Source organism: Oncorhynchus gorbuscha, linkage group LG25 (genome assembly GCF_021184085.1).
Source record: "Oncorhynchus gorbuscha isolate QuinsamMale2020 ecotype Even-year linkage group LG25, OgorEven_v1.0, whole genome shotgun sequence".
NCBI lineage: Eukaryota > Metazoa > Chordata > Actinopteri > Salmoniformes > Salmonidae > Oncorhynchus > Oncorhynchus gorbuscha.
Window position 1 is genome coordinate 571,622 of NC_060197.1, and position 25,215 is coordinate 596,836.

A 25,215-nucleotide genomic window follows, 5' to 3' on the forward strand; every position below is an offset into this window, starting at 1 on the left:
CTCACTACTATCGCTGCCGTTATTACCACTCACTACTATCGCTGCCGTTATTACCACTCACTACTATCGCTGCGTTATTACCACTCACTACTATCGCTGCCGTTATTACCACTCACTACTATCGCTGCCGTTATTACCACTCACTACTATCGCTGCCGTTATTACCACTCACTACTATCGCTGCCGTTATTACCACTCACTACTATCGCTGCCGTTATTACCACTCACTACTATCGCTGCCGTTATTACCACTCACTACTATCGCTGCCGTTATTACCACTCACTACTATCGCTGCCGTTACCACCACTCACTACTATCGCTGCCGTTATTACCACTCACTACTATCGCTGCCGTTACCACCACTCACTACTATCGCTGCCGTTACCACCACTCACTACTATCGCTGCCGTTACCACCACTCACTACTATCGCTGCCGTTATTACCACTCACTACTATCGCTGCCGTTACCACCACTCACTACTATCGCTGCCGTTATTACCACTCACTACTATCGCTGCCGTTATTACCACTCACTACTATCGCTGCCGTTACCACCACTCACTACTATCGCTGCCGTTATTACCACTCACTACTATCGCTGCCGTTACCACCACTCACTACTATCGCTGTTATTACCACTCACTACTGCTGCCGTTATTACCACTCACTACTATCGCTGCCGTTATTACCACTCACTACTATCGCTGCCGTTATTACCACTCACTACTATCGCTGCCGTTATTACCACTCACTACTATCGCTGCGTTATTACCACTCACTACTATCGCTGCCGTTATTACCACTCACTACTATCGCTGCCGTTATTACCACTCACTACTATCGCTGTCGTTATTACCACTCACTACTATCGCTGCCGTATTACCACTCACTACTATCGCTGCCGTTATTACCACTCACTACTATCGCTGCCGTTATTACCACTCACTACTCACCACTCACTACTATCGCTGCCGTTATTACCACTCACTGCTGCCGTTATTACCACTCACTACTATCGCTGCCGTTATTACCACTCACTACTACCACTCACTACTATCGCTGCCGTTATTACCACTCACTACTATCGCGTTATTACCACTCACTACTATCGCTATTACCACTCACTGCTGCCGTTATTACCACTCACTACTATCGCTGCCGTTATTACCACTCACTACTATCGCTGCCGTTATTACCACTCACTACTATCGCTGCCGTTATTACCACTCACTACTATCGCTGCCGTTATTACCACTCACTACTATCGCTGCCGTTATTACCACTCACTACTATCGCTGCCGTTACCACCACTCACTACTATCGCTGCCGTTACCACCACTCACTACTATCGCTGCCGTTATTACCACTCACTACTATCGCTGCCGTTATTACCACTCACTACTATCGCTGCCGTTACCACCACTCACTACTATCGCTGCCGTTATTACCACTCACTGCTGCCGTTATTACCACTCACTACTATCGCTGCCGTTATTACCACTCACTGCTGCCGTTATTACCACTCACTACTATCGCTGCCGTTATTACCACTCACTACTATCGCTGCCGTTATTACCACTCACTACTATCGCTGCCGTTACCACCACTCACTACTATCGCTGCCGTTACCACCACTCACTACTATCGCTGCCGTTACCACCACTCACTACTATCGCTGCCGTTACCACCACTCACTACTATCGCTATCGCTGCGTTATTACCACTCACTACTATCGCTGCCGTTACCACCACTCACTACTATCGCTGCCGTTATTACCACTCACTGCTGCCGTTACCACCACTCACTACTATCGCTGCCGTTATTACCACTCACTACTATCGCTGCCGTTACCACCACTCACTACTATCGCTGCCGTTATTACCACTCACTACTATCGCTGCCGTTACCACCACTCACTACTATCGCTGCCGTTATTACCACTCACTACTATCGCTGCCGTTACCACCACTCACTACTATCGCTGCCGTTATTACCACTCACTACTATCGCTGCCGTTACCACCACTCACTACTATCGCTGCCGTTATTACCACTCACTACTATCGCTGCCGTTACCACCACTCACTACTATCGCTGCCGTTATTACCACTCACTACTATCGCTGCCGTTACCACCACTCACTACTATCGCTGCCGTTATTACCACTCACTACTATCGCTGCCGTTATTACCACTCACTACTATCGCTGCCGTTACCACCACTCACTACTATCGCTGCCGTTATTACCACTCACTACTATCGCTGCCGTTATTACCACTCACTACTATCGCTGCCGTTATTACCACTCACTACTATCGCTGCCGTTACCACCACTCACTACTATCGCTGCCGTTACCACCACTCACTACTATCGCTGCCGTTACCACCACTCACTACTATCGCTGCCGTTATTACCACTCACTACTATCGCTGCCGTTATTACCACTCACTACTATCGCTGCCGTTACCACCACTCACTACTATCGCTGCCGTTACCACCACTCACTACTATCGCTGCCGTTATTACCACTCACTGCTGCCGTTACCACCACTCACTACTATCGCTGCCGTTATTACCACTCACTACTATCGCTGCCGTTACCACCACTCACTACTATCGCTGCCGTTATTACCACTCACTACTATCGCTGCCGTTACCACCACTCACTACTATCGCTGCCGTTACCACCACTCACTACTATCGCTGCCGTTATTACCACTCACTACTATCGCTGCCGTTATTACCACTCACTACTATCGCTGCCGTTATTACCACTCACTACTATCGCTGCCGTTATTACCACTCACTACTATCGCTGCCGTTACCACCACTCACTACTATCGCTGCCGTTATTACCACTCACTACTATCGCTGCCGTTATTACCACTCACTACTATCGCTGCCGTTACCACCACTCACTACTATCGCTGCTGCGTTACCACCACTCACTACTATCGCTGCCGTTATTACCACTCACTACTATCGCTGCCGTTATTACCACTCACTGCTGCCGTTACCACCACTCACTACTATCGCTGCCGTTATTACCACTCACTGCTGCCGTTATTACCACTCACTACTATCGCTGCCGTTATTACCACTCACTACTATCGCTGCCGTTACCACCACTCACTACTATCGCTGCGTTATTACCACTCACTACTATCGCTGCCGTTATTACCACTCACTACTATCGCTGCGTTATTACCACTCACTACTATCGCTGCCGTTATTACCACTCACTACTATCGCTGCCGTTATTACCACTCACTACTATCGCTGCCGTTATTACCACTCACTACTATCGCTGCCGTTATTACCACTCACTACTATCGCTGCCGTTATTACCACTCACTACTATCGCTGCCGTTACCACCACTCACTACTATCGCTGCCGTTACCACCACTCACTACTATCGCTGCCGTTATTACCACTCACTACTATCGCTGCCGTTACCACCACTCACTACTATCGCTGCCGTTATTACCACTCACTACTATCGCTGCCGTTATTACCACTCACTACTATCGCTGCCGTTATTACCACTCACTACTATCGCTGCCGTTATTACCACTCACTACTATCGCTGCCGTTATTACCACTCACTACTATCGCTGCCGTTATTACCACTCACTACTATCGCTGCCGTTATTACCACTCACTACTATCGCTGCCGTTACCACCACTCACTGCTGCCGTTACCACCACTCACTACTATCGCTACCGTTATTACCACTCACTGCTGCCGTTATTACCACTCACTACTATCGCTGCCGTTATTACCACTCACTACTATCGCTGCCGTTATTACCACTCACTACTATCGCTGCCGTTATTACCACTCTGCCGTTACTCACTACTATCGCTGCCGTTACCACCACTCACTACTATCGCTGCCGTTATTACCACTCACTACTATCGCTGCCGTTATTACCACTCACTACTATCGCTGCCGTTATTACCACTCACTACTATCGCTGCCGTTACCACCACTCACTACTATCGCTGCCGTTACCACCACTCACTACTATCGCTGCCGTTACCACCACTCACTACTATCGCTGCCGTTATTACCACTCACTACTATCGCTGCCGTTACCACCACTCACTACTATCGCTGCCGTTACCACCACTCACTACTATCGCTGCCGTTATTACCACTCACTACTATCGCTGCCGTTACCACCACTCACTACTATCGCTGCCGTTATTACCACTCACTACTATCGCTGCCGTTATTACCACTCACTACTATCGCTGCCGTTATTACCACTCACTACTATCGCTGCCGTTATTACCACTCACTACTATCGCTGCCGTTATTACCACTCACTACTATCGCGCTTACCACTCACTGCCGTTATTACCACTCACTACTATCGCTGCCGTTATTACCACTCACTGCTGCCGTTACCACCACTCACTACTATCGCTGCCGTTATTACCACTCACTACTATCGCTGCCGTTACCACCACTCACTACTATCGCTGCCGTTACCACCACTCACTACTATCGCTGCCGTTATTACCACTCACTGCTGCCGTTACTACTACTATCGCTGCCGTTATTACCACTCACTGCTGCCGTTACCACCACTCACTACTATCGCTGCCGTTACCACCACTCACTACTATCGCTGCCGTTATTACCACTCACTACTATCGCTGCCGTTACCACCACTCACTACTATCGCTGCCGTTATTACCACTCACTACTATCGCTGCCGTTATTACCACTCACTGCTGCCGTTACCACCACTCACTACTATCGCTGCCGTTACCACCACTCACTACTATCGCTGCCGTTACCACCACTCACTACTATCGCTGCCGTTACCACCACTCACTACTATCGCTGCCGTTACCACCACTCACTACTATCGCTGCCGTTATTACCACTCACTGCTGCCGTTACCACCACTCACTACTATCGCTGCCGTTACCACCACTCACTACTATCGCTGCCGTTATTACCACTCACTACTATCGCTGCCGTTATTACCACTCACTGCTGCCGTTACCACCACTCACTACTATCGCTGCCGTTATTACCACTCACTGCTGCCGTTACCACCACTCACTACTATCGCTGCCGTTATTACCACTCACTACTATCGCTGCCGTTATTACCACTCACTACCACCACTCACTACTATCGCTGCCGTTATTACCACTCACTACTATCGCTGCCGTTATTACCACTCACTACTATCGCTGCCGTTATTACCACTCACTACTATCGCTGCCGTTATTACCACTCACTACTATCGCTGCCGTTATTACCACTCACTACTATCGCTGCCGTTATTACCACTCACTACTATCGCTGCCGTTATTACCACTCACTACTATCGCTGCCGTTATTACCACTCACTACTATATCGCTGCCGTTATTACCACTCACTACTATCGCTGCCGTTATTACCACTCACTACTATCTACCACTCACTACTATCGCTGCCGTTATTACCACTCACTACTATCGCTGCCGTTATTACCACTCACTACTATCGCTGCCGTTATTACCACTCACTACTATCGCTGCCGTTATTACCACTCACTACTATCGCTGCCGTTATTACCACTCACTACTATCGCTGCCGTTATTACCACTCACTACTATCGCTGCCGTTATTACCACTCACTACTATCGCTGCCGTTATTACCACTCACTACTATCGCTGCCGTTATTACCACTCACTGCTGCCGTTACCACCACTCACTGCTGCCGTTACCACCACTCACGACTATCGCTGCCGTTATTACCACTCACTACTATCGCTGTCGTTATTACCACTCACTGCTGACGTTATTACCATTACCACTATTACTTTACCACTACTGCTATTATTACTATTACCACTGCTATTATTACTATTACCACTACTACTACTATTGCTATTACTATTGCTATTGCCACTACTTTTTCTATTACCACTACTGCTATTACTATTACTACTACTATTATCACTACTGCTACTCTTACTATTACCACTTATCACTACTGCTACTACTATTGCCACTATTACTACTACTAGTTTCCCTACTGCTATTATTAATACTGCTATTACTATCACTACTGCTATTACTGCTATTATTACTATTCCCACTACTGCTATTACTACTGCTATTACTATTATCACTATTACAACTGCTACAACTAGACTATATACAGTCATTCTCTTTCATCAACGTGTTTTTCCTCCACCTCCATGGAATACTGTTGAGTTCTGAGAGAATTTGTGAAAATTATAAGCACTACCAAAACCTCTACTTCCATATCAGTCCATTAATAGTCTTCGATTAGCTTATCTACATTCTAATAATTATTGTGCGTGGTCTTACCTACCACTGCTACAATGTAAATAACCCTGGTCTTTTCCCTAATAGCCCAATACTAATATTTACTGTGATGTTCCTCTCTTCCAGGTCTTGTCAGGATGTGCAATAATCGTGAGGGGCCAGCCACGGGGAGGCCCGCCCCCGGAGCGTCAGATCAACCTGAGCAACATCCGTACCGGAGCGCTAGCTCGCCGCGCCCCCCAGAGCCAGCCTGACCAAAAGGACACCCCTGACGAGGTGAGTTGAAGCACTTCAACCAATCACTGACAGTGGGCTGGTCCATTCATGAAGAAGAGTGAGGGGGGTAGACGTTGTGTTGAGATTCATAAGGGAAAAATGAATTTCAGGTGGCTGCATGGAGACGGTTCTTTCACTTTCGGGAGCAGCATAATTAGGGTGGAGTGTTGTCTAAGAAAACGTGTTGGGTGTCCTTCGATCAGGTTCCACCTGCAGTGACAGTTATATAATCGCTGATCTATGATACTTGTTGTCTAGTAAAGCATATGCAGTGCATTCAGAAAGTATTCAGACCCCCTCCCCTTTTCCACATTTTGTTACATTTTGTTCTAAAATGGATTAAATAAAAATAAATCCTCATCAATCTACACACAATACCTCATAATTACAAATAAAAAAACATATTAAACTGAAATGCCTTATTACGTAAGAGTTCAGACCCTTTCCTCTGAGGCTCGAAATTAAGCTCCGATGCATCCTGTTTAAATGGATCCTCCTTGATGTTTCTACAACTTGGTTGGAGTCCACCTGTGGTAAATTAAATTAATTGGACATGATTTAGAAAGGCACACACACCTGTCTATATAAGGTCCCACAGTTGACAACGCATGTAAGAGCAAAAACCAATCAATGAGGTCGAAGGAATTGTCCGTAGACCTCAGAGACTGGATTGTGTTGAGGCACAGATCTGAGGAAGGGTTCCAAAAAATGTCTGCAACATTGAAGGGGACCAAGAACACAGTGGACTCTATTATTCTTAAATGGAAGAAGTTTGGAACCAGCAATATTTTTACTAGCCCTGTCTGTCTGGCCAAATGAGCAATCGTGGGAGAAGGACCTTGGTCAGAGTTTTCAGCAGTAGGGACTGGGAGACCAGTAAGGATCAAGGGAAAGATGAACGGAGCTAAGTACAGACTTATCCTTGATGAAAACATGCTCCAGAGCACTCAGGACCTCAGACTGGGGCAATGGTTCACCTTCCAACAAGTCAACAACCCTAAGCACACAGCCAAGGTGACGCAGGAGTCTCTGAATGTCCTGTGCAGTGATGCTCCACATCCAACCTGGCAGACCTTGAAAGGATCTGCAGACAAAAATGGGAGAAACTCCCCAAATACAGGCGTGCCAAGCTTGTAGCGTCATACCCAAGTAGACTCAATGCTGTAATCGCTACCAAAGGTGCTTCAACAAAGTACTGAGTAAAGGGTCTGAATACTTATGTAAGTGTCATAATTCTGTTTATTTTAAATAAATAAATAATATTTTTGCTTTGTCATTACGGGGTATTGTGTGTGGATTGAGGGGGGGGGAAACAATTTAATATATTTTATATTTAAGGCAGTAATATAACAATGTGGAAAAAGTCAAGGGGTTTGAATACTTTCCAAATGTACTCTGTGTCCCATCTGCCTTATAACGGAAAATAAGAAATGGTTGTTTTTGGTCAGGGTCATAGAGCATGATAGAGGCTGCTTGTGGACAAAAGGCTGTGTTAGCATGGGAAGTGACATTTGAGGCCTTCCACCATTTTAATGTAGTCAACTGGGTGGTACATCCAACTTCATTGGCTGACCCCTCCTGGTGACTATGTTGGAGTCATGTCCAACTGGGTCATCAGGAGGGATCAGCCAATTGTGTAAAAGTGAAATTGACTACATCAAAATGGAGATTGCGCTACCCTTGTGGTCACAGATGCAATAATGGCAAAGATGATTCCTATCTCTCTGGTCTTGGTCTGTAAATGAATTGTGGGTGATTGATTATTTGGTGCCCCTAGTGGTATAACATTGACCTGTTGATCATGGCTATCTGTCTTCTTTCCCTTGCAGCCCTATGCCTTCCAGGCCAGAGAGTTCCTGCGCAAGATGCTGATTGGGAAGGAGGTATGCTTCACAGTGGAGGTCAAGACTGCTCTGGGCAGAGAATACGGCATGGTGTACCTGGGCAGAGGTGAGAAGACCACCAGACATTTTCACAGGCCTAGCCACAAATAGAGGCCAGAGTTACTACTAGTCGGGGAAAAACCTCACTACATCACTGGTGCACTATTTGTCTATATCCCACAGGATTTCAATTCCCTCCTTGAATTGACTGCATTTGTGTTGATTGAGTGAATGGACTCTTTCATGCATGAACCCTCATACAACCCACTTTGTCCTTTACTAAAACTCTCTTTCTTTAGTGTTAAATCCTCTGTCTCTCTCTCTCTAGACACCACTGGTGAGAACATTGCTGAATCTCTGGTGAACGAGGGCCTCGCCACCGTCCGCAGGGAAGGAATCCGGGGCAACAAGTAAGACTCAGCAGTGCTGTGATATCACAAGCAACAGGGTGCATCAGTCTTTTAACAGGGTGTTGATTGACTTACAAAGGCTTTAATCAGCCCCATGGAGATTTGAAGTGGTGGTAACCAGGGAAACACAACACAGTCAATTTGTCACAGTAGAATTTGCACTTGCACTATGACAGAGATTAGAAAATAGTGTGACTATCACTGGGCTACCTGTTGTCACAATGGGCTGCATGTATTATTGATGACACAATGCCACTGCACATAGAACCCCCCCCACTTGAGGGTTTCAGTTAAGGTGTGAGTCCAGGTGGTGGCAGTGTTGCCCTGCAGTAACATTGAGGCTTTCCCACTGATCGGCAGTCTCAAAAGCCTCTGTCATACATAACATAAAGCTCACCGGTCTAATAACTGTCCCAAAACACCCTTTCACCTCTGAGTGATTGATCGCCCCCAGGGCTTGACTGGGCACTACAGGAGTTCAGTGCTGTGAAACCTGTGTTTTCACTGTGGGTACCAGATGAATGAATAAATAGTCTGCCTGCATATTTTGGACTTAATGACTCGTTTCAAGCATTCCACGCAATGGCTTGGAACAGGCTTTAATGTAAACGCCTCTACGCAGGCTGTCGTTTGGCCCAAATGGGGTGGCTATTATGGTGGGAGGGCTGGGAGACGAGCAGACCCTTATTCATTAGCCTGGCGATTGCTCTTGACGATCACCCCAATCGGAGGGCGATGATGATGATTTGAAAAGGAGCGGGCGAGCACATGTTCCGAACCTGGCTGTCCGTGGCGCCCAAACTATGCCAGGCGCCAATTAACAGAAGGCCCGGGCCGCATGCCAATCATCCTCTCCTCGCTGCTACGGCAAGCTGCTGGGGCACACTCGCACACAATTCCACTACACAGATCTCCTCTTCAAACACTTTCTGTGTCTTCCAAGGGAACCCGACCATGGGGCCACCACCACTGCCTGAGGATTTTGGCAGGCTCCTCCTGGCCAATGAGAAAGTAGGTTGTCTCTCTGGCTGTGGCTGTTTTGTTAAACTACTGAAAGGGGGAAGGGGGCGTTGTGGTTTATGTAACCACACCGACCGGCGGTGAGGAATCCAAATTAGCATTGGTACCACTGCTTCACAACTATTGATCCTTTAAACTGCGATCCCCAGTGGAGTGGCTAAACTGCTGAGGGGTGCCTCTTCTGAACCACGTTCTTCAATGTCCAGTGCTTCTGTTTCGGTCTGCCGTATTTGTCAGATTTTCGGTGCCAGATACACTTGATTTTACATGCTCTCATCACACAGTACCAGGTAGGCCACCTCCTGTGTCTTCATTAATCTCTGATCGTCAGCCTAGTCGCATTCTTGCAGTATCTCGCTGTGTCCGTTCAGTATCTGGGCTTGCCTCAAGATGCATCCCAAATGGCACCCTATTCCCTACATAGTGCACTACTTTTATCCAGAACCCTATGGGCCCTGGTCAAAATAAGTGCACTACACCATAGGGAATTGGCACAGCCTCAATCTGTGGTTTGTGCTGTTAGTCCTAAGTAGCTTAAGTGCAATTGACTTTCTGTAGGATTTTTTTAGTCTGGCCCAGAAAGTTAATGTTCTCTATTCTTGCTTCGGTAAGGAAGAAACAGTTTTATTTCAGTTGGGATTTGTGTCTAGAACAGTCGAAGGAATGGGGGGAGACGTACTGGTGGTGTTGGGCGCCAGTCCAATGCTCCAATTAGGAGCTGTTTCAGAACACTCAGACTCTCTCTTTGTGTGAGAGATGTGTTTTAATTGAGTACCACTTTGTGCCGCTTTCTTTCTAAACCTAGCACCCACTCTCCCTTTCAGACAGCATCAATGTAAAAAGGCTCAATTTACACAGTGCACATTTCAACAAAGAACCCAGTCCCACTATCTCACTCTCCATTTCTCATATCAGTCATGGGCAAGCCTCACTTCTCCACTCCATAAAAAACTTGTTAAAAGTCTTCACACGACGACGGAAAACAATTAAGAAAAGGGGGAAAAATGTGGGAAAAGTTGATGGTCTTTCAAGATAACGGTCGCCATTTTTGTTTTGAACCAGCGTGGAATTAATTGAGACATATCACCGCCTTGCCTGCTTGAGGGAGTTGTTGAGTGCCATGTTGTCTTCAAAGAGCCCTCTGATCTTTGTTAGAGGCCCAGTCTGACTATCAACAGGCTGAACCTGAAAGCTCATGCAGATAGAAGTGAAACTGGAGAGTTGTGTACTTGGCCATCTACCAGGTGTCTGAAACTCATGTTGGTGTTTAGGCAAATGGAGGAAGTTGTGGTGCCTAAAGTTTCCCCTTGAATATCCCTTATGTTTTTGGTTGATCAACCATTGCCTATCCCCCAAGTATTACGTGGCCACTGGCCCTCGTGTCACAGCTAAAGGCTCATTTTGTTTCTCTAGAAACACTGTTTTTATTGAATTGGTGTGGCTCATGAAAGCATAACCATGTATTTGGGAACCATTGCTCTTTTTGACCCTAAAGGATTTAAAAAGCACAACATAGCAGAACTGTGTTGTATGTCCACCTAGCCAGTCTCATCAGTTTAGCCTGAGGGGTGGTAGTAGAACTGTCAGTGCAGCTAGAACTGCTATCTAGTGGCCATGCAGTTCCAGGACTAACACACCCTGAGTGGCTGGCAGTTACCCCTAAGGCCAAACTGATGATATAGAGAAGTGGACCAGTAATGGGAGGTTAGCTAGCATCAGTAGAGGTGTCACTTACTGATGCCCTAACAAGGCACTGTGCTGGGACTGGGCGCTGTGTCAGTAAAAATAACGATTTCAATTGTCTCTAAGATCTGTTCCACCTACTTTACTACAGTTTGAAATGTCAGCCTGTGTGTTATATACTAACCACTTCTTGTCTTGGTGTGTGTAGTCCAGATCAGGCTAGACTGTGTGACCTGGAGGACCAGGCCAAGGCCTCCAAGAAGGGCATGTGGACGGAGGGCGGCGGCACCAACACTGTACGAGACCTCAAGTACATAATCGAGAACCCCCGCAACTTCGTTGACTCCATGCACCAGAAACCTGTCAATGGTATGGCTAACACACACTCATACACCTCATCATTCCTTTTTAGAAGCCCCTGTGTGCACAGGTGCATAATCCACCGTTTTGGCTCGAGTTTACCCCCTCTGATGCCTCCATATCTATATCTGACCTGTAATGGCTCCCTACATGGCACCTCGTGGGCTCATTATGTGACTTTCACCCCCTCTAATGCGTTTTTCTCCATTCTGTCCGCGCCACCGCAGCTAACGGCCACTCCCTTTAATTGAGTGGAGAAATGGTGTGGAAGGTTTTTTACCATTCAGCGAGACCGCCCCTGCTGTTTTGAAATGGGCAGTAGCAATCCAGCCAAAACGCTTTTAATGTTCCCTCCATTGTGTTCTGGGGGACTGGAATCAGAATACTCATTTCCCCGGTCTGGATTATGGCGGATCACCTCATCAGACTGCGTTCGTTCAGCCCCCAAACACCCAAAACACCATTTACAGATCAAATTTAACTGGCTTTCACACCAAAAGTGATTTTTTTGGAGGTCAGGGTGACAACTGAAGAAGAGTGACAGAAGACATTCTGTAACCCACCAGAGCAGGATGTAATCAACATGTACTGTTAACACCCTCCATAGAGTAGAGGAATGAGGTGAAGCTCATCCTGTTTATGGATACATTTGACCACTGACTTTTTAAGGCATCATACAGTATAGAACTGAATCCATAGAGATCCTATTATAGTGTCCTGATTCTATGAATCTACTGTAGCACTGGCTCTGTGTAGAACCTATAAAACTGAATGATGAGGTCCTAGTACAATGTTTCCCCTTGTGTAAACGGATGGTTTCATCGTATTAAAAGTTTAAATTGAATGTATGAATACTTTATTTCTGACCCTCGTCTCTCCTCCTCAGCCGTCATTGAGCACGTGCGCGACGGTAGTGTGGTCCGTGCCCTGCTCCTGCCCGACTACTACCTGGTCACGGTCATGCTCTCTGGGGTCAAGGTCAGTCTCTGTGATCGTACTATGACCATAGGATATGTGCTTGTGTGTGTGGTCAACTTTTATAGACTATAGCATATATTCCTTCTGATTTGATTAGCGAATTATCCAGTAGTGTAAAATACTTGAAAGTACTACTTAAGTAGTGTTTTGGGGTATCTGTACTTTACTTTACTATTTATATTTTTACTTTTACTTCACTACATTCCTAAAGACAATTATGTACTTTTTATGCCATACTTTTTCCCTGACACAAGTATATTTGAAACCAAATACTTTGAGACTTTTACTCAAGTAGTATTTTACTGGGTGACTTACCTTAATAGAAAATGACTCAAGTAGTATTTTACTGGGTGACTTACCTTAATAGAAAATGACTCAAGTAGTATTTTACTGGGTGACTTACCTTAATAGAAAATGACTCTAGTATCTTTACTTTTACTCAAGTTTGACAATGGTGTACTTTTCCCACCACTGTAAATATCCCTATATGTTTCTGCAGGGGTTAACTAATCATAATACATGTATCACTTCCTGACTCATAAGGTCTGTGAGATGGATGTGATGTTGGGGATTTTCCTTTGTTACTTCTCTTTGTCCATCCATCTTTTTCCATGACTCAGTCTTTACCAACGGCCCACTGCAGATAACCAGTCTTTCCCTTCTCACACCTAAGATGTTACAGCTGTTTGAAGCTGTTCTTCTGTCTGCTTGGTGTTTTAGAGCCCAATCTCCCAGCTCTGCTCTGTCTCCCATATCTAGTTTTGTTTGTACTAGAAGGTCTATATGTCATGAGTGTCTCTAGTTTCCCAGATATTTACTGTATTTTCTGTATTCTCCTCCTTGGTCCTGTGTAGCTCAGTTGGTCAGAGTAATGCCAGGGTTGTGGGTTCCACTTCCGCTGTGGTCACATACGCAAATAAATGCACTCCTTGTACTAGAAGTTGCTTTGGATAAGGATCTACTAAATGGCATATTACATTCTATATATCCTCTCTCCAGTGTCCGACGTTCAAGCGTGAGGCGGACGGCACGGAGTCGCCAGAGCCCTTCGCTGCCGAGGCCAAGTTCTTCACGGAGTCGCGTCTGCTCCAGAGGGACGTGCAGATCATCCTGGAGAGCTGCCCCAACCAGGTCATCCTGGGTACCGTCCTCCACCCGGTGAGACTGACTGACCCCTCACCTATAACCCCTGAGCATTGTACTATACGCAAAGGCTGGTAGCTCGGACTGTCGCTGAAATCCAGAGGGCGAGGAAGGATAATTTTGAACGTTGCGGAAGTCTGAGGTTGTTGCACTTAACTGTACTCAACCTCACATTGTATGAGGTTCTCTGAATGTGTGTGAGGGCAGGCAATGTATCTCTTTCTGACCAGCTTACTCTGCTATCTTTGTTTCCTCCATTGTAGTCAACTCTATAAATAGTGTATCATATAAAGTATTGTATTTTATTCTATGTTCTTGTTGATTCATCTCCAGAACGGGAACATCACAGAGCTGCTGCTGAAGGAAGGGTTCGCCCGCTGTGTGGACTGGTCCATGGCAGTCTACACCCAGGGGGCAGAGAAACTCCGGGCCGGAGAAAAGTCAGTCCCTTCCCCAACCAAAACCACTACCGCAACATACGTCACAACACGGTCAATCTGTGAATGTGACCACAACCATCGTTATCCTCAACCGTTTTATTATCCAACCAGTTAGGGCATGTGGCTAAGTGTGAATACTTTACAAATGACTCATTTCTTTCTCATTTGAAGTGAGACTGACAACTTTGTCAGTGTGTTCTGACAAAGGTTTGATTGGAGGACACAATAGCATGCTCACTGGAAAAAGGCATGCAGTGTAAAATATATGGACACACACACACACACACACACACACACACACACACACACACACACACACACACACACACACACACACACACACACACACACACACACACACACACACACACACACACACACACACACGTTTGGGGTCACTTAGAAATGTCCTTGTTTTTGTCCATTAAAATAACATCAAATTGATCAGAAATACAGTGTTGACATTGTTAATGTTGTAAATGACTTTTGTAGCAGATTTTTAATGGAATATCTACATAGGAGTACAGAGGCCCATTATCCGCAACCATCACTCCTGTGTTCCAATGGCACGTTGTGTTAGCTCATCCAAGTTTTATCATTTTAAAAGGCTAATTCATCCTTAAACTATTTTGCAATTATGTTAACACAGCTGAAAACAGTTCTGATTTTAAAGAAGAAATAAAGCTGTCCTTCTTTAGACTAGTTGAGTATCTGGAGCATCAGCATTTGTTGGTTGGATTACAGGCTCAAAATGGTCAGAAACAAAACTTTCCTCTGATACTTGTCAGTCTAGTCCATGCGAGAAATTGCCAAGAATCTGAACATCTTGTACAATGCTGTGTCCTACTCCCTTCACAGAACAGCGCAAACTGGCGCTAACCAGAATAGAAAGAGGAGTGGGAGGCCCTGGTGCACAACTGAGCAAGAGGACAAGTACAATAGTGTCTAGTTTGAGAAACAGATGCCTCACAAGTCCTCAACTGACAGCTTCATTTAATAGTACCTGCAAAACACCGGTCTCAACGTCAACAGTGAAGAGGCAACTCCGGGATGCTGGCATTCTTGGCAGAGTTCCTTTGTCCAGTGTCTGTTCTTTTTCCCATCTTAATCTTTTATTTTTATTAGTCTCATTCTGAGATTTCTTTTTCTTTTCAACTCTGCCTAGAAGGCCAGCATCCCGGAGTCGCCTCTTCACTGTTGACTTGTGTTTAGTCATTTATAACATTAACAATGTATTTCTGATCAATTTGATGTTATTTTAATGGACAAAATTAGCTTTTCTTGCAAAAACAAGTTAATTTCTAAGTGATCCCAAACTTTTGAGTGTGTGTAGATTCTTTTTTTGAGAACTAAAAATCACCAAAATAAAGGTTAGACAATCAGGGAAAATTGCAAAAACAATGAATTTAGCATGTTTGAGCAAAATAACACAGGATTAGCCATGGCAAAGTGCAAAGAATTGCAGGAATTTAGCTTTAAAACCGGCCATTTTTCTCTCAGCTGCCATGCCCCCTGCTACACCCACCATGAGGCTCTTTTTGATTCTGAAATATCACGTAAGTTACGTACGTACGTACAGATCAGTGAGTACCCCGAGGGAGGCAGGAAATTGAAGTAATTGACCAGGCATAAATCCAGTATTGTAGTTGGTTTGAATCCAGCACAGCTGGAGATACGGAACTTTCACCCTCAGAATATCAATTGAGCCGTCTTTATCATTATCCTTATTCTGAGTCGTTTTAGCATGGATTTGATTTCATATTCTGGTTTTAAACACATCATGAAAATGTTTAATATCAGATGATGAAGTGCTTATCTTTTTATGTTGGCCTATTGCCTTTTATATTTTTTACATATGAACATGTGTATTTGTATGAATTTTTACAAGGAAATATATATATATACTGAACAAAAATATAAACGCAACATGTAAAGTGTTGGTCCCATGTTTCATGAGCTGAAATAAAAGATCACAGGAATGTTCCATACGCACAAAGCTTTTCTCTAAAATGGTGTGCACAAATGTATTTACATCCTTGTTTGTGAGCCTTTCTCCTTTGCCATATCAAGAAGCTGATAATACAGCATGATCATTACACAGGTGCACCTTGTGCTGGGGATAAAAGGCCACTCAAATGTCCAGTTTTGTTACACAACACAATGCCACAGATGTCTCAAGTTTTGAGGGAGAGTTCAATTGCCATGGTGACTGCAGGAATGTCCACCACAGCTGTTGCCAGATAATTTAATGTTAATTTCTCTACCATAAGCCACCTCCAACGTTGTTTTGAGAATTTGGCGGTACGTCCAACCGGCCTCGCAACCACAGATCACGTGTAAACACGCCAGCCCAGGATCTCTGTAATAAAGCCCTTTAATGAGGTTCTCCAGTGGATGGGCCTGGCGCCCAAGTGGGTGGACCTATGCCCACCCATGGCTGCGCCCCTGCCCGGTCGTGAAATCCATGGATGAAGGCCTAATGAATTTATTTCAATTGACTGATTTCCTTCATATGAACTACAACTCAGCAAAATCATTGAAATTGTTGCATTTATATTTTGTTCAGTATATGAAAGGATGTTTTGATATTTACTGAGAATTGTATGAAAGGATGTTTTCTCCACCTTCACATTCTTCTTTTGAACAGATCTCCTGCTTTTCACATTACCCAAGGTCGTCACATCTTCATTGATGATTCCTCTTCTGTTTGTTTCCTCTCCTCTTTTTGTTGACATATCCCCCTTCTAACTGAGTCATCCTTTTGTTTATCAGATCTGCTAAAGAACGTAAAGTGCGTATCTGGAAGGACTACGTAGCCCCCACAGCCAACATGGACCAGAAGGACCGTCAGTTTGTGGCCAAGGTAAGAAGACCCTGCAGGCCTGCATACTACACGGCTTCAGGAGGGTTAGGACTGGGGTTGCATTCCAATCCAAAAAGGTCGTCTCCTTCCCTTCTTTCCTTGTTCACTCCCTTTCATGAATTTGGAAGCGAGTGACGGTAGAGGGAAAAGGAGATGCTTTCTTAATAGTACACAGTCTGTGTTCAATCCATGAGACTAACTTTGTTTTGGTTGTTAGGGGATGTTTCCCTGGCTGCCTCCATGGCTGTGCTTACTGCAGTATTTCCACAACTGTTTATTTCATATTTTTGTCATAGCACTGCACCAAAAGCAGGACCAGTCCTTGAGAGCTCTGACAAAATATGTGCCCCCCCCAACAAAATAAGTCCCAGCACAGAGGTACAAAGAGGAAGGGCTTTAGCAGTAACCTTGAACACTCCCGCCCTAGCCAAATGACTGCAGAATCGCCTGCCGTTTCTCCAACGTTCCCAGAACGTTCCGGCTCCGCTCGGAGACACGGGACGGGATATTAGTTCTGGATGTTATTTGTATACGGCAGGAGAAATGATTATGGTCTTAATATCACAGAGGAAACTGCCTTTGAATGAATCCCAGACCTGGCCATGTCAGAGTCCATTACTTCCTACTAAGTAAGACGGAGCCACAAATGGAGCCTCCAGTAATGTAGCTTGGCCTTATTGCTGTTATAAGAGCACACATTATAGCCCCTATTATTGTTTTAGTGTTACCCTTGAAGCTACAGTCTGATTTCAAAAACAGCCTAATCCTTTAAGAATAAAGGAATTTAAATTACCTTTTGAACAGCTTCCAAAATCCCAGACACTAGCTTTAAGTATTCCCAATATTCAGAAGTGAGGTGTCTTACAAAGTTTGTCTGTTTATATTCTGAATTGAGCCTGCGGTATGGTCTTCCTTTGGACAATCTAGTTTCTTTAGGTGACACACAAAGCAAGTTGATTTAATTCGCTGAAGTAGTAGCCTTTATGATCTGCTTAGATTCTTTTCAGATCCGTTAGCTGGACTTCTAAGTCCTTGAAATATTCACGGCTAGCCTTTGGTTTCATAAAAGGTGTTGCCGTCGCAGCAATCTGCTTACAGAATGAGTTTGTGAAGGAATCCACACACACACACACACGCAAAAACTAGCTAAGTTAGTGCATTTTCCCCCTGAGTCAGAGAGAAGACTCTTGTGCTGAAAAAAGGATCAAACATTTATGCATTGGCTTCGGCTGCCCTCAGATCTCCCCGAGTCCAGGGCAAGGAAGCTGACATGGGGGAGGAGTGAAGTGTGTAGAGGAATGGGGGAGAGAGAGATATGGGGGGGGGGGGTGACAGATAGCGGGGTAGACGGACAGAAGTGATGGAGGGAGGAATTGAGCATTTCCTTCCCTGTGTATTGTTTTTGCAGACAGGCAGGTTCAGTTCCCCAGTAGAGGGATGAGCCCTTGTGCTAGTTCCCAGCATGGTTCTCCATCTCTTCCTCCCCTCCTGCTGTTCTCAGAATGGGAGTAGTCGGAATAACACTGAGACCCACCAACTCAAGTCAGCAGCATGTTAGCAAATTTGTTTAGGGATTAGTGAATTATTTGGTTGCCTTTTTGAGGCAAGCCTCGTCGGCGACGCTGCGTTTGTTGTAAAATGTCACCTTGGCTTTTTCAAACTGCCATTGTTGACTACCTCCACTACCTTGTGGGATAGATAGGTGTTGGTTTTGTGGTGACTTTCATCGATCGGTTCGGTGGTCAACTGGTACAATGTTTTGTCACGTTGTCAGCTCCCTGAACTGTCATTGGCCAGTTGTGCTCGCTTAACATCCTCATTGGATTGTTTGGTTTGGGCACCTTGAATTCTCATTTGCTGACCTCCCTTTGTTCTATTGGTCCCATGATATTGCAGCCTGTCAACTTCCCTGTCATACTCTCCTTCCCAGTCCTTCTCCCCCTTTCCCTCATGATTTTTCTGGGAAGGGATGGATAGAGCAGAGAGAGCAGCCCAGAAGGGTATCATACGAAGCAGGTTTGAGAAGTTGGCGAGGTAACTTTGGTCACTTCAGAGTTCAACTCGAGTAATACAAAAGTAACTCAACTTTTAGCCAGGTATGTTTCTATGGCAACAAATCCTTCAGAACTTACCTGCTCCGGGGCAGGCTAACTTGGGGTTAAATCCATTTATCCTGAATGAAATGTCTGCTCTGCGAGCTAAGGTCCAATGAAGTCAGATCTCTTGCAAAGATTTTATTTACTTTTTTAAATGTATTTTTTAAATAGTAATGTTAAAATATATCACAGAATGAATTTGAAACTTTATGCAATGTAACACTTTTGTATGACTTAATGAAAACATATTGATAGGCGTGTGGTGGAGTGGTTGTACATTGATAAGCACACCAAGGATGGCTTTAATGATATGTCATGAAGACGGCTTCTCAAAACCCTATTTCACACCATAGCCTGCTGAATTAGCAAGAATTCTGTTGTATATTCTTTGGGAACAAATCAAAATGTGGCACTAATTCACCCATGGATTGTCTCAATGGAGAGTCTGGTGTTTGACTTGCTATGTGCGACATGCATGTGCAGTTACAAGCCTGTTAGTGGCAGGTGGACGAGCAATATCCATCGTCGTAGTACGAATGAAGCCTGACCTGGAAGGTGAAGCTAACTGAAGCTGGTTATCTTTAGAAAACCCTGAGTAAATCTAGCTCGCTTCATAGGATACCACTCCCATCCCCAGAGTCAAACCTGCTGAATCAACCCCCACTCTCTCATACCCCCTCTTTCTCACTAACCCTCTCTCTCACCTTCTATTTATCCTTCTCTCTCTCACATTGTCTCTGCTGGGACTGGTAGGTAGGCTACGTCCCAATAGGCTGAAACTGCCTCCTCTCTTCTTCCTCTGGTCTCCCTTGTGACCAGCTGCCCTGAGAGAGGACGTGGTGGATGAAAGTAATGTGGTGGAAGGCCTGTCTCCATCAGAGGCCTGTCATTGTCAAGAAGGGACAGGGGACAACTGGCTGCATGTCAATAGTCAGAAACACTTTCTCACATCAGTGTAGATGGTGAGGCCATTCTAGTGTTGTAAATGCCCTTTAAAGCTGCAATATGTCACTTTTTTGGTGACCTGACCACATTCACATTGAAAAGTTAGTTCTAGATCTGTCATTCTCATTGAAAGCAAGTCTAAGAAGCGGTAAATCAGTTCTATCTGTGCTATTTCTATGCTTCCTGTTAGTTTTTGCATCTTTTACTTTCGGTTTTGTACACAACCCAAAATATTGTATTTCAGCTGATATAAAAGACATTTCACAGCGGTTTAGCTGGCACATTGATTCTCCACACAATAGTTGCCTGTTTTGTCAAATAAATGGATATTAAGCAAACGATGGTATTCCTGAGTATTGGGTTAAAGACATGACAATATCAGCTGCTTATCTGCAGGTTACTATTGACTAGGACCAACCTTCACATTAATTTGCCCTAACAATGGAAGTGATGTGAATGTGACGATTTGTTTCTCTTCGTATGCCAGAGTAGGGCTATCTGCACACCTGATGACGTAGCTACTGCATGTGTAGAGGCAAGAGAGGACGTCTCTGGAAAGACTACTCTGCATTTGATGCAGTACTGCAGTTCTTTTCACACCTATATACCTATACATTATTGGTGTTGCTGTGTCACATCACCACCAGTCTTTGTAAAATGAAATGAATGAAGAGCGTCTGCTAAATGACTTAAATGTAAATGTAAAAGTAAATGCAGTGGTCCTGATATGTATCCTGGACAATGCAGATGTCATGCTAGTAGTGGCCACCAGGTGACAGCACCTCTCTACCACCAGGGTCTGTGTTTAGAGCAGGGGTCTCCAACCTTTTCTGGCATGAGCCACTTAATAAAAAAAATGGAGCTGTTTTTTTTCCTTCTAGTTTCCCAATAGGTCTGTTCTTCTCCTCTCCCCTGCAACTCTTCTCTGTGTCCTTAGTACACTGCTTTCTCCTGTACACCGTTTTCTGTCAATATACCTGGTAAAATATGGGGGGCAGATGTAAATGTTTTGCCTGCACTACAGACTGCTATATTGGTCCACTAATACAGGGCTAGTAAAGGCCCAGTGCGCTACTTTTGTGGAAAATATAGAGCATGTAGTATCTTTCCAGATTTTTCAGTGGGGAGCTGCAGCACCCTCAACACCACTCCTTCCTGCGGCTATGACTGCTGCTGATTATTTCATTGTGAAGTTTGCAAATAATAAATACAAATGATATACTCGGGTGGCAGGGTAGCCTAGTGGTTAGAGCGTTGGATTAGTAACCGAAAGGTTGCAAGTTCGAATCCCCGAGCTGATGTCGTTCTGCCCCTGAACAAGCAGTTAACCCACTGTTCCTAGGCCGTCATTGAAAATAAGAATTTGTTCTTAACTGACTTTCCTAGTTAAATAAAGGTAAACAAATAAATAATAATAATTATATATATATATATATATATATATATATACTACTTTGCAGTTAAAATTTAGTTGAGAAGGTTTTGGGGAAAGTATTTGTCAACCCACCAAACAATCATCACGTCAACTGGCCACACACAGAGTGATAGACACAAACACGCGCACCAGACGGGGGCAATGTTGCTTAATACTTTGGCAGATATTGTTAGGTGAGATTCATATTAAACATATCTAATCCAAAATGGAATCTAGACTCTGCTTCCTATTTCGCAACAAAGCGTCATTCACGCACGCCACCAAACATACCCTCGTAAAACTGACCATCCTACCAATCCTCGACTTCTTCGGCGATGTCATTTACAAAATAGCCTCCAACACTCTACTCAGCAAATTGGACGCACTCTTATCACAGTGCCATCTGTTTTGTCACCAAAGCCCCATATACCACCCACCACTGCAACCTGTATGCTCTCGTTGGCTGGCCCTTGCTTCATATTAGTTGCCAAACCCACTGGCTCCAGGTCATCTATAAGTCTATGCTAGGTAAAGCTCCGCCTTATCTCAGCTCACTGGTCACCATAGCAACACCAACCCGTAGCACGCGCTCCAGCAGGTATATCTCACCAGTCATCCCCAAAGCCTACACCTGCTTTGGCCGCCTTTCCTTCCAGTTCTATGCAAATAGCCCATCTATCTACCTCATCCCCATATTGTTTTTTATTAAATGTACATATCTGCTCTTTTGCATACCAGTATTTCTACTTGCACATCTATCACTCCAGTGTTAATTTGCTGAATTGTAATTACTTTGCTACTGTGGACTATTTATTGCCTTCTCACGCCATTTGCACACACTGTATATAGACATTCTTTTTTTCTATTGTGTTATTGACTGTACGGTTGTTTGTAACTCTGTTTGTGTCGCACTGCTTTGCTTTATCTTGGCCAGGTTGCAGTTGTAAATGAGAACTTGTCCTCAACTGGCCTGCCTGGTCAAATAAAGGTGGACAAAAGGTTTGAGTGTTTAAGCCATAGTGGTTAACCAGGGGTGGGATAATGTCAGTGCTGCGTTAGATAGTAGCTGGGAGCTTGCGGTGTCGGGGACCTGAGATTTGTTTATGACAGTTTCATGTAACGCAATAATAATTTCATATACTTTGGGAATTGTTTGGCAAGCTACTAGTAGCTGGTGATCGACCTTTTGTAGACCACTGGCTTAGAGTGACTCAGCCTGGACATACCTCTTGTTGGCATCCACACAGAGTCGAAATGCTCACTGTTTCTCTTTCGCTCTCTGTCTGTATTTCTCTCTGTCCTTTCTCTACATCTCTCTCTGTATTTCTGTCCTTTCTCTCTACATCTCTCTCTGTATTTATGTCCTTTCTCTCTACATCTCTCTCTCTCTGAATTTCTGTCCTTTCTCTCTACATCTCTCTCTCTCTGAATTTCTGTCCTTTCTCTCTACATCTCTCTCTCTGAATTTCTGTCCTTTGTCTCTACATCTTTCTCTGTATTTCTGTCCTTTCTCTCTACATCTTTCTCTGTATTTCTGTCCTTTCTCTCTACATCTCTCTCTCTCTCTGTATTTCTGTCCTTTCTCTCTACATCTTTCTCTGTATTTCTGTCCTTTCTCTCTACATCTCTCTCTGAATTTCTGTCCTTTCTCTCTACATCTCTCTCTCTCTGAATTTCTGTCCTTTCTCTCTACATCTCTCTCTCTCTGAATTTCTGTCCTTTCTCTCTACATCTCTCTCTCTCTGTATTTCTGTCCTTTCTCTCTACATCTTTCTCTGTATTTCTGTCCTTTCTCTCTACATCTCTCTCTCTCTCTGTATTTCTGTCCTTTCTCTCTACATCTTTCTCTGTATTTCTGTCCTTTCTCTCTACATCTCTCTCTGAATTTCTGTCCTTTCTCTCTACATCTCTCTCTCTCTGAATTTCTGTCCTTTCTCTCTACATCTCTCTCTCTCTGTATTTCTGTCCTTTCTCTCTACATCTCTCTCTCTCTGAATTTCTGTCCTTTGTCTCTACATCTTTCTCTGAATTTCTGTCCTTTCTCTCTACATCTTTCTCTCTCTGTATTTCTGTCCTTTCTCTCTACATCTCTCTCTCTCTCTGTATTTCTGTCCTTTCTCTCTACATCTCTCTCTCTCTGTATTTCTGTCCTTTCTCTCTACATCTCTCTGTATTTCTGTCCTTTCTCTCTACATCTCTCTGTATTTCTGTCCTTTCTCTCTACATCTTTCTCTGTATTTCTGTCCTTTCTCTCTACATCTCTCTGTATTTCTGTCCTTTCTCTCTACATCTCTCTGTATTTCTGTCCTTTCTCTCTACATCTCTCTCTCTCTGTATTTCTGTCCTTTCTCTCTACATCTCTCTGTATTTCTGTCCTTTCTCTCTACATCTCTCTGTATTTCTGTCCTTTCTCTCTGCATCTCTCTCTCTCTCTCTGTATTTCTGTCCTTTCTCTCTACATCTCTCTCTCTCTGTATTTCTGTCCTTTCTCTCTCTAATAATTACCCAGTCTAAATGTGCTGGCCAGCAATTTTCTGCTTCTCTTAACATAACCGTTGATTTATTTATTTGGGGAGAAAGGAAGGAGACTTACATTTTATTTTGTGATGCCAGAGCTAGAGAACAACCTTGTTACAATGTTGAGGAGTGTGTAGGTTGGTACAACATAGATTAGATTTTTTGGAAATGGAGAGATGGGTAGTTTAGCGCTTCGAGTCCCCCGCACTGGGACCATGGGACTGAGGTGTTAGGAGTCCTCTCTTTCTCTCTCTCGCTGTCTGTGTGTTGTGTATGTGGGCAAGTTAATTTCTCCCTCCGTCCTCAATGGTAAAACTACTTGCAGATGTATTATTTCTTACGTCTGCCTCTCCTCTTCTCTCCCCCCAGTCAGCTTTGGGACTAACTGAGCATCTCAGATTGCCTCGAGGGAGGTGCTTATGTGTTCAGGATTTCTCTAAACTTGGTCTAGCTCCAAGCCCGATTCCCAATAGCCTCCCACACAAGCTTGACTGGTATCCAAGAGTGGTTGTCTCCCATGTATATCTCAGCAATTGGGTCCTGTTCAAATACTAGTCGTCCTTCCCCCATCCTTCCTTCTCTTAAACAGTGTAAGATCTGATGGGGTTGCATCCTTGATCCGACCAAGTGTGTGTGACCCGTGCGTATGTGCTTACTTCCAAGTGAGCTTGATATGTTTGCCCACCCTTCCAAGTGTGCCTGATGTACAGCCCATGTTTGCTGTGTATGTCACAGGTAGGCCTGAGTGGGTGTGTTTGTGCCTTTCCCAAGTGATCTTGATGTACAGCCCATTTTTGTTTATATCACACATTGATCTCTCTGTGTGGGCGGGTGGGCCTAAACTTGTCCACTGTTCCCCAGCTGAGCTTGAAGTAGACTT

General features: G+C 44.6%; 1 protein-coding gene across 1 annotated transcript in view; it reads left to right on the plus strand.

Annotated features, from left to right (window-relative positions):
- The window catches only part of snd1 (staphylococcal nuclease and tudor domain containing 1), a 326,061-nt gene that overhangs the window by 5,914 nt on the left and 294,932 nt on the right, over nucleotides 1–25,215 (plus strand). Inside the window, exons 2-9 of the mRNA XM_046328833.1 lie at nucleotides 6,434–6,583; nucleotides 8,413–8,533; nucleotides 8,795–8,876; nucleotides 11,788–11,948; nucleotides 12,826–12,917; nucleotides 13,917–14,075; nucleotides 14,394–14,500; nucleotides 17,273–17,363. Of these exons, the coding sequence (XP_046184789.1) occupies nucleotides 6,434–6,583; nucleotides 8,413–8,533; nucleotides 8,795–8,876; nucleotides 11,788–11,948; nucleotides 12,826–12,917; nucleotides 13,917–14,075; nucleotides 14,394–14,500; nucleotides 17,273–17,363 (963 nt within the window). The remainder of the gene's footprint in view (nucleotides 1–6,433; nucleotides 6,584–8,412; nucleotides 8,534–8,794; nucleotides 8,877–11,787; nucleotides 11,949–12,825; nucleotides 12,918–13,916; nucleotides 14,076–14,393; nucleotides 14,501–17,272; nucleotides 17,364–25,215) is intronic.